Raw genomic sequence first — 10,174 nt, 5'->3', positions numbered from 1 at the left:
AGGGGTGGGTATGGGGGCCCGGCCCGGCCCTCTAAAACCCGGCCCGTCGGGCCTGAAACCTATATTGCCGGGCCGGGTATCGGGCCTGGTCAGGCCCGGCTCGGCCCATTTGGCGGACCCGACCCGCGCTCGATCGAGCGATCGAGTGTCTCATCCAGGCCCTCCATTGCAGGCGGTGGTTTTTCACCGGCAGGCCACTCAACTTCGTGGGTGGCCACCGGCGGATGCCGCCAAGACGGCCGGCCATCGCGGCGGAGAGGGAGGGGAGCTGCGGGGCTGCGGTGGACGGAGGCGGAGAGGGCGGGGAGTGAGCGGGGCTGCGGTGAACGGAGGCTGAGAGGGAGAGGGAGCAGAGGGAGAGGGAAACAGAAGGGAGAGGGAGAGGGAAACGGGAGGGAGAGGGAGAGGGAGACGGAAGGGAGAGGGAGACGGGAGGGAGAAGGAGACGGAAGGGAGAGGGAGCAGAGGGAGAAGGAGACGGAAGGGAGAGGGAGATGGAGAGGCAGACGGGAAGAGAGAGGGAGGGTCACGGGAGCGACCGAGCCAGCCGAGGGCTCAGGGCGGAGGCCGCCCGATCGCCCGAGGGTGGGAGTCGGGCCGGCGGGGCCGCCGCTGGGCCGCCTTTCCCGCCCGGTTTGGTTATCGGGCCTGGCTGTCGGGCTCGGGCCCGGCCCGACGCCCAACCTTAGTTTAAGGCATATTTGAGTTGGGAACTATTAGTTTAACTGACCATGTTCTTGTCATGGGTTTATGGAAAATGCACGCGATAATCTGGGGTGCAGGGGCAGAGGGAGGGGAAGGGCCATGTGGGCCATGGCCACAGTTAATTGAAAAAAAAATAATTTATATTGAAAAAAATTAAAAAATTTTAATTACATGATGTATTGGATTCGAAGTCAGTTTGATCCTACTCGATCGCGAAGTTGGACTGTTCAGCCCAACTCCGCCCCTCTTGGAGCGAAAGTAAAATTAAAAAAAAAATAGATGACTTATGGTGCTTGATCTTTCACTTTGTGGAGAAGATGAAAAGTTGACGACACACTCAAGCTACATTCCATCAAGTGAAATTGTCCAGAAAATTAGCTCTACAAACTACAAAGTCAAACTATTAGTTGTGCGTTTTTTTATGAATAATTACTTTAACATGCTCATTTAGTTGTTACGTAGTCAAGTATAATTTTATTAAGGGATTGGCACAACAATTGGGATAGATTTTGGCAAGTCACCAGTTCTCATTTCGAATTTTCATGTGGTGTGGCACCCCACCGCAACTACTCATCGCCAGACTTATACCTTAAAAGGATGAGGGGTTAGATGAATGTTTAAGATCTTTTTTTGATCAAAAGAGGTAGGCTGATTGTACACAAAAAAAAAAAAAGAAAGTTTAATTAATTGTTTTGTTTGAAGGTCTTGGGGACACAACACATGCTGCAAACTGGTGTGCAAAACGTTTAGTCAGCAAGGTAATGTTGTTTGAGTAAACTTGAATAGGCTTATTAAATTCAAGACCGCCATAGGTAAGGTTTCAATTAATTTCTTAAATGGGCTGAGATTTTTTTTGGGTGATTTTTAATTGATTTTATATTTTCAATTTTTTGTAAATTAGTTTTCTTAATATTTTTTACCTAATTATCAGCTGAATCGGCCCATTCAGGGGTAGGCAGCTCTGCCAATTCTGCTTAGCAATCACATTTTTCCAACGTCATGCGTACATTTTAGTCAATTACTCATCGGGGGGTCGTACGTGGTAGAGTGGCATTAATGCCCGATTTCAATGGGAAGATGAGTGGTACGAAAATGCGTCATTTCTCGCTGTCGTTTTCTCCACTTTTTTTTTTAAAAAAACAAAGATTGAGGGAAAGTTACGTAATTTTTAATATGTATTTATATAGATTTAGTAAAGTTTGTGGTATGTCACAACGTAAAAAATAACAAACTTGATTACTCAACAATACATAATTAAATAAACGTGTAATTAGTTAACAGTCCCAACTTTCTTAGTAAAGATTGACTAGTGATCTTGTAAATGGATGATCCTAATTAACTTGTTGATTAGTGACTTGGATCAATGAGTTTGCCAACTATGAGTAAGATGTCTTGCCTCCCTTACTCTTACTCTCCATCTCCATTTTCCAGCCAATCCACCCACGTTTTTACTCACATCTAGCGAATCCTTTGCCTCTTCTTGTAGGGCACAAACATCACCCCCCTCCCTCACTTTCTCCACTTGCAGAAAATACAGAAGAATTCGATTGAAAGAAAACTCATGAATGAAGAAATAACAATAGGTTAATTTTCTCAATCCTCAACTAAAATAAAAGAAAACGACGTGAGGCTCTTTCGTACCATTCTAACAAAAAATAATAATAAAAGTAATAACAAAAGGTCCACTCTAACTGTCTCTGGTTCCATCATGACGAAGCCCATTAACAGGGATCTCGGCGAGAATTCCTACCACCACTCTTCTCGTGTAGATATGAGACCTATCATCTATGTGAGAAATGTGAGCAACCGGCTGAATATACAGAATTTACAGAATTTAGGTCAATCTCAAATTTGAAATTCACGGATTGTAAAAATCATGTTTGATAGATCTTTATATCACAAATCACATCTGATGATAAATATGAGATGCTGAGGCAATCCAATGTAATCTTAATGTGCAATTTGACAGAATGATTTCACGAATTTACTCTACTCTTTAGGATAGATTCAAAAAATACTTTTTATAATGTTCTATATCTCATGAAACACCCACAAAGTGTTTCTGCTATATGGCACATAAAAGCATGTTTGGCAATGGTAACAAATGTTATTGTTCTATAAATCTACCCTAAAAATTTGGATAGATTTATGGCTGTTAGATAGATTCATGGACCATGATAACATAACGTTCTATAAATCTATTCTTATATTTGGGAACAGATAGACCGTAACAGCTTGTCGCATTCTCAATTTCCTTTCCTGTCTCTGCTGAAAGCTTCATTTCCCATTCTTTACTATTCAACTCCGAGTCTTCCTAGTGTATTAGCTCTCAAAGGAATGTCATTGTTGTTAGGAACAACACACAATAAACTCTCCTCTCGCACTCTCAAGAGGGAGTTAGAAGCAACAAGGAAGAAGACAACGATTTACGTGGTTCGGAGTAATAATCTCCTACGTCCACGGTAACACAGATCTCTTGTATTCTCTCTCTCAGATGAACACACACACAGACCCACACCAGCGGCGGCCATCCTCTAAACATAAGGATTATGGCAAACCCGCATTTGTACAAAATGACATATATGCCCTTACATATACCGTTGGATCCGCGGTATTGCATATGAGTGTTCAATATGAATCAAGTTCCATACACCAACAATTGTTGTCAATCATTGGAGAACAAAGCTAGAGATTCGGCAGGGCCTGTTTTCATGAAACTGACCTTCGAAGAGAGAACATAATTTTCAAACCTTCGAAGAGAGAACATAATTTTCAAAAAAGCGATCGAATACAGATAGAAATGTAAACGAAAGATTAACGTAGGTGAAAACTTTAAGCGATGAACGCCTCAATCAATGTGAAGCTCATCCTCGTCGAAGTGTCCTTAAGTCTGATTTGATTAATCCATCTTAGGTACAACGAGATTTAACAAATTAAAGAGTAGGATGATGGCGTTAGAGATCGCATTAAGAGAGAATATAAAGTTTGTGGGTTTATAATATTTTGTTGTCATTATTGGGGAGTATTTTTTTCTTCTTCTCATAGGCATGGTTTGGTGAGATCATACTCCGCCTGGTCAATGCGATCGGAACGAGTTGTCACTACGTGAGCATTTGGTGGAATTCTCCTCTACAATAGTATAAAAATGAGCAGGGTCCCTTGGCATTTACTCCTTAGCATCCAGCCTATTACCTGTACACAACTGTCTTTGCAAGTTGAAACCCTATTGCAGGATGATATGGTTGTGAATGAGAGATTCAACTGTCCCTGGTAGGTATCAGAAATACATCTCCGTCCTCAGAGCCTGACTTCTTGTCCGGGATTGGGACCAAATGAACCGACCTACCGGAAAGCCATGCCATGCAAACTTAATTGAACGTTTATACCTTTTTGCACAAAATTTTGGACCACATATCCGAGCTCAACTTCGGATCTTTCTTGCACAGATGGGCCACATATATCTAGCTTAATTTTTCATAACAAATAAATTAAAATAGCAGAAAAAAAAAAGGAGTCAAATAAGTTGGGAATTCATTAGGTGGCATAAACCTACTTCGTGCTTGCAGGTGAGATTCTTTATGTAAGAAGAACTGCAGTACGCAAGCAAAGGGTTTTAAAATATGGAAGTCAAGAGCTCCCCAATAGCAACTTGAAGCTATATTATTAAGAACTTCTTTTCGAGGGGGTCACCTGCTCTGCTCAGTTTTCTTGAAGATCTGCCCAAGAGAGGAGAATGAAGAATAAACCACGTTGCAATTCCCCCACTGACGGGCATCTCAAAATGTGCCGTCTAATGTGTCTAATTAACATGCTTTGTTTATTTCAACTTGGACTCTCCAAATATAAGTCAACCAAGTGCTTGGGCCGCATACTCGGATTTTAATGATCGAAAATGCTGAAAATGAAACCGGCACGCAGACTTCAAAATCTTGACGTGATAAATATCCCCAAGTAGTTACCGCAGCTTGTTAGTTTTTAAATCTGATGGTTGACCTTTTCCACAAAATAAGTTTGAGAAGAAATAAATTCTTGGCATTGGCAGTTGGCAGAGCGCAAGTAGATCATGCTACGCTCGTGGCGTGTCACCTAATTTGATTCTTTGTCCGTTTCAGATTGATCTTCAAACAATAGAAAGTTTGCTCTATATTCAACATGTTCACTGCATAACTTTCGTTTCAAACAGATAAACAAGTGCAAGCGATATCGTAATACACAACGAGCGTGCTGAGAAGTCAACGAATTTCCACAGTTTATATAGAATATCGCGAATGCTGCCAACAAGTAGGACTTGATATCCGGGGATTAGAAGATTCTTTTGAGGATGTTCAGTTTGTTCGTCCGGTGCTGAAATAGGGTGCTTTAGTTCTGTTCCATGGAAATGGAAATGCGACCAAGCAAAGGTAGGAGAAATTAACCTAAGCTCCTTCAATTTGTGTGTGTCGGATCCGGAAACTCGATCTAGTTAGCCCCCAAGGTCCAATAATGGTGGCCACAGAAGCGACATCTCCCTCGAGTGGCCCTTCCGTAGACAGGAAGGTCCAGGCACACTTACAACGTGGGGATTGTTACCTCATCCACAGCTGCTAAACACGTCACCTTGGAGTGTTTTGTCAACTTATCGACGAAGACCGGCCCCGGCCATTTCGAAAGTCCGGCCTGTATTTAAAGGGTTTCTCCCACAGAGTCTGTCCACCACAGCAGATTTTCTTCTTGTAAGACCAAATTTGCAGAGGATGAGTGCCGTCAATGGCTCCAGAGGTGGGCTCGATGTCCTGCCTGGTACACAAGGCAAAGTCATTACATGCAAGGGTAGGTTCCTATTTCTCTTTCCCTTTCTCTTTATCTCCCTCTCTCGAATATAGTAGCTTTACTTTGTGTACTGTACTGTATTTTAGCTGCTGTACTTTGGGGTCCAAACGAGCCGTTTGTAATTGAGGAGATTCAAGTCGAGCCACCTCAGCAGCTGGAGGTCCGGATCAGAGTCCTGTACACATCCATTTGCCACACAGATCTTAGTTTCTGGAAAGGAGAGGTGAGAACTGTCGATAGCTACAAACAGAGACCTAGCTTCTCGCTTCCGTTCTTCTGTTTAAAATTTCTATTTTCATCATGACAATCGCTCATATGAACCCTTCTCTTCTTGCAAAAGAACGAAGCTCAACGAAAGTTCCCGAGAATATTAGGCCATGAAGCGGCAGGGTAAGTCAAAATTTCATGCTTAAAAAGATTACCCACTTCTTATATATCTGCCAAGCTTCTTTCTATTCCGAACATAGACTGAAAGATTTGCGGCTTGTGTCATGTGAAGGATCGTGGAGAGCGTCGGGGAAGGAGTTGTGGACTTGAAACCAGGAGACCACGTGGTCCCAATCTTCAACGGCGAATGCGGCGATTGCGTCTACTGCAAATCGGAAAAGACGAACCTCTGCGGCAAGTACAGAGTGGATCCCTTCAGGAGCACCATGTTGAACGACGACGGAACTCGGTTCTCCGTCAGAGGTCAGCCGGTCTACCACTTTCTCTCCACCTCCACCTTCAGCGAGTACACTGTTCTAGACTACGCCTGTGTGGTGAAGATCGATCAGAAGGCACCCTTGGAGAAGATGTGCTTACTCAGTTGTGGCGTCAGCACAGGTAGAACCGACATCCGATTTGTTGTTTTCCATGCGGCTAATTTCCAAAGAAATGGGGGCCGTGAATCAGAGACGTCAGTTTCTAGCTAGCGTTCAATCACAGGAAATATTACCAACTTTGAACACTCATTTGGTGGCTGGTGCCTGAATCCTGTAGGGACTTAATTTCAGTAGCCTCAGCAGCTACAATACGTTTCGTTTATAACTCGATACTACCGCACCACTGCGAAGCGCAGGGGTTGACGTCTAGTTCCAATTGTCCAAGTCTTAACGCTCATCTGTCAACTGTAAAAGGGACAACTTCACTGCAGACGGACGGTCCATTATTGGCGTCTGTCTTCGTCCGGCGCCAGCTGCAGAGTACAGCCCACCAGAAAAGGGAATATGTAGGTTGATGACAAAAGTAATTGAATACTCGTCAAATTCAATGAAAATAGACCCCAAATAAAGGGTGAGGTGTTCGGAGCATCCAGCGTCCGTGCAACTCCTCCGCCATTTGCAGTGGTGCAAAGCACCGGAAAGGGTTGCAGTAAGGTCTAAATGTTTCGAATTGCTTTGGTTGCAGGTGTTGGAGCCGTGTGGAATACAGCAAAAATGGAAGCGGGGGCGACTGTGGCCGTGTTTGGCCTTGGAGGGGTTGGCCTTGCAGTAAGTCTCACTACTATCCACCTCCTGCCCTCATGCTAAAATGAAAATGTGCATCTCAATTTGGAATTTTATCTATTTGGTTTCGTCCCCAATTTTTTTTCTTCTTATTGTATCTGAAAGTACTCATATGATGGGTCAACTCAGGACAAAATTGACTAAACTTGACCAAGTAAGTTTTGTTCTTTCCATAACCCTTTAGAAGGTTGTTCAACCTCACAAGGAAAAACGTCGATAGTGTATTCTCTTTCGGAAAATGAGAAAGCGAATGGTTAGTTGGACCTTGGTTAATGGAAATATTCCAGTTCAAGTACTTGCCCACTTAATCTGGATCTGGTTCATTTAATAAAGAAAACAGAATCCAACTAAGTACGAGACAATGCATGATTTCGGCTACACTTTTGTGTTTCCAAATAGGACCGAGCAAACCAAATCGAAAATCATATCGACTAGAACCTGAAGCTGAATATGTGTAATACATAAGCTCTTAAGCTAGTCGTGTTCGGATTCAATTTCAGAAGCTCACATGTTGGGCCTGACTTCATACGTTAAGCCTAGCTTGATCCAGGCCGTGGATTCCCACGTGTTTGCGTCCTGGCATTTTGGGACCTTCTCCTATGACTTTCGGTTTGGAGGTCAATCCTGGCTACTCGAAGCTTCACGAGGGGATCAGATTTGCAGGCGTCGTATGGGAACCAATATCGGAATTAACAAAAGAGAAATTAATTAAATTTGTAATCAAGTCAACGGTTTAGGAACCGCCCAATAGTTAGGATATGTAAGCACCAGGGTTTGGAACAAATAAACGATAGAGAAATTTGCTCTCAACATGGAAATTAGAGCCACATTTTTCTGAATCTTTGATCTCAAGGCTCAGCTCTTAGATATCTGTTAAAAAGTGCCTTCATGTTTATGAGAGTGAAAGAATAGCTTCTATGTTAAGTCTTCGTATATGAATCTCTTTTTCAGGTTGCAGAAGGTGCGAGGGTCAACGGGGCGTCCAGAATAATTGGCGTCGACATTAACCCTGATAAATTCGCCAAAGGCACGTACAAACTTAGAAAAAGAAACGCTAATAGCAGCTTTATACATAATTAACTGCAGTCTAACAGCTATTTTGCATGTTTCTGATTCATGCATGGGTGGATTGCGCAGCTAAAACGATGGGGGTCACGGACTTTGTGAACCCAAAAGATTGGGACAGACCAGTTCACCAGGTAATTGAAGGTGCTAGCTATATAGAAAAGAAGAAGCTTCTTTAGTCATAGTATACAAATACGAATATTTAATAGTTATTATCAATTATAGGTATATCTAGCTAGTTCATACTAGTTTCTAATTGTTGTTGGATTTATATTCGATGAGATGAATTTACAGGTGATCAGGGAAATGACTGAGGGAGGAGTTGACTACAGTTTCGAGTGTGCAGGCAATTATGAAGTGCTGCGAGAGGCCTTTGTTTCTACACATGACGTATGCACTTACTGCCCAGTTAATCTTTTTGCTTTGAGTATATGCTTTACCCGTATTCCTCTATTGCACGGAAGGAATTTCTCCAAATAAATGTTCCTGGCTTACACTAACCTAGAGTTGTTTTTTTTTTCTTTCCCCCTTCTTTATATTTACCTAGAGACGCGTGCAGACTACATCTATATCATGGTTGAGTACTCGTAAATTTTTTATCCGCGTTTGCTCGGCCGTCAACCGTGTGTAATTTTCATGGTCTAATAAACAATAAATATGTTTCACTTTTGAGATTTAAACGAATCAACGCGAAAGATCACTGCCATGATCTGCTTGGTACAGACGTTTGAATAAACATACTACGATTAAAGAAAGGAAAAGGAAAAAGAAAGGGCGGATATGTACCCAAATGACTTCTTAATTGAATTAAGACAATGACAGATGTATATGAGCTGGCCATCCATTTTCTTGATTCAACCTACAAGGCAGTTGCTTTTCGATAGAGCATGTCACGTAGCATCGGCTCCTATTTAAATACCAACTAAACAATATACTAAATCAGGAGGATAAATGCCACTTCCTGAATCGATAGCGTTGAGCGACTAAGATCAGGAGCCATAAATGCAACCGCGTTGAGTTTTGACATAGCTTGTTATTATCACAGGGTTGGGGCATGACAATAATTGTGGGGATCCACTCTAGTCCTAAGATGCTGCCCTTGCACCCGATGGAACTGTTTGACGGCAGAGGCATAATCGGTTCCGTGTTTGGAGGCTTCAAGGGCAAGACACAGCTGCCGAGCCTTGCTCAGAAGTGCATGAAAGGGGTGAGTTGGTCTTCTGTTCTTCTGTTTTCAACCAGCTTCCACTCACATGTATACATGGTTTCTTTGTATTGGCAGTTGAGCTAATTGATCTCTTGCTTGATTCTGTGGTGGCAGGAGGTGAATTTGGAAGGGTTCATAACTCACGAGTTACGGATGCAAGATATCAATCAGGCATTTAAACTCTTGAATGAAGGCAAGACTCTCAGATGTCTGCTTCATCTGTAAGCCGGTCCGTCTCTTGCCGGCCGGATATGCTGTAACTCTGTCGGTGCTTTGCTCCTTGTTCTAATTAATAATACACAATCTTTTCATCCCCTGTAACTCCTCTTTGTAAGTGAAAGGGCGTGATGTTGTTTAATGGAAAAGTTGCAATTACTTTTTGGCTAATACAAGATGAAACGTTTAGTCATCTACCTCCCTCTCTTAACACAGTACCCGAAAGAGTTGTGCTGGTGATCACAGCCCAAGTAAATATTCAATGCGGCTGCTTTCCTTTTTATTCTCATAGGCAAACGGTTGGCCAGACGAATAGTCACGTTTTTAACTTTCACCACATTTATGGCGGCACTTTCTGGGGCCAATGCCTCAAAACTCGAACATGTCGCGGACGGAAGAGCAAAGTTCGATCCAACAATAGCAAGCTTCCTCTCTCTCTCTCTCTCTCTGTCTCTCTCTCTGTCTCTCTCTCTCTCTCTCTCTCTCTCTATATATATATATATATATATATATATATATATATATATATATATATATATATATATTTGGAGCTTGAAGGTGAAGATTTGGAGCAGGGAGGAGAAAAAGGGGAGTTTGAAGGTGAAGATTTGGAGCTGGGTCTATCAGATTTGTAGGTATTGGCTTCATCAAAATGCTCAAGGCCGCATTTGAAAACATAAATGCG

At 42.5% G+C, this 10,174-nt stretch overlaps 1 protein-coding gene across 1 annotated transcript; it reads left to right on the top strand.

The window, feature by feature from the left end:
- Nucleotides 1–4,955: 4,955 nt before the first annotated feature.
- On the top strand, nt 4,956–9,639 carry LOC116259959 (alcohol dehydrogenase-like 4). The gene is made up of 10 exons (XM_031637997.2): nt 4,956–5,514; nt 5,601–5,737; nt 5,855–5,904; nt 6,014–6,339; nt 6,904–6,986; nt 7,953–8,028; nt 8,139–8,200; nt 8,361–8,456; nt 9,112–9,273; nt 9,388–9,639. Exons 1-10 carry the CDS (start codon nt 5,439–5,441, stop codon nt 9,496–9,498), a joined length of 1,179 nt encoding a protein of 392 aa, XP_031493857.1. The 5' UTR covers nt 4,956–5,438; the 3' UTR covers nt 9,499–9,639.
- The last annotated feature ends 535 nt before the right edge of the window (nt 9,640–10,174 follow it).

This window comes from Nymphaea colorata, chromosome 9, assembly GCF_008831285.2.
Source record: "Nymphaea colorata isolate Beijing-Zhang1983 chromosome 9, ASM883128v2, whole genome shotgun sequence".
Lineage (NCBI taxonomy): Eukaryota > Viridiplantae > Streptophyta > Magnoliopsida > Nymphaeales > Nymphaeaceae > Nymphaea > Nymphaea colorata.
This window is presented reverse-complemented; position numbering and strand designations above follow the sequence as displayed.

Coding starts and splice junctions, on each gene's coding strand:
- LOC116259959 (XM_031637997.2), top strand. CDS start 5,439: ATGAGTGCCGTCAATGGCTCCAGAGGTGGGCTCGATGTCCTGCCTGGT. Junction 6,340..6,903: donor CAGTTGTGGCGTCAGCACAG/GTAGAACCGACA, acceptor CTTTGGTTGCAG/GTGTTGGAGCCGTGTGGAAT. Junction 6,987..7,952: donor TTGGAGGGGTTGGCCTTGCA/GTAAGTCTCACT, acceptor TCTCTTTTTCAG/GTTGCAGAAGGTGCGAGGGT.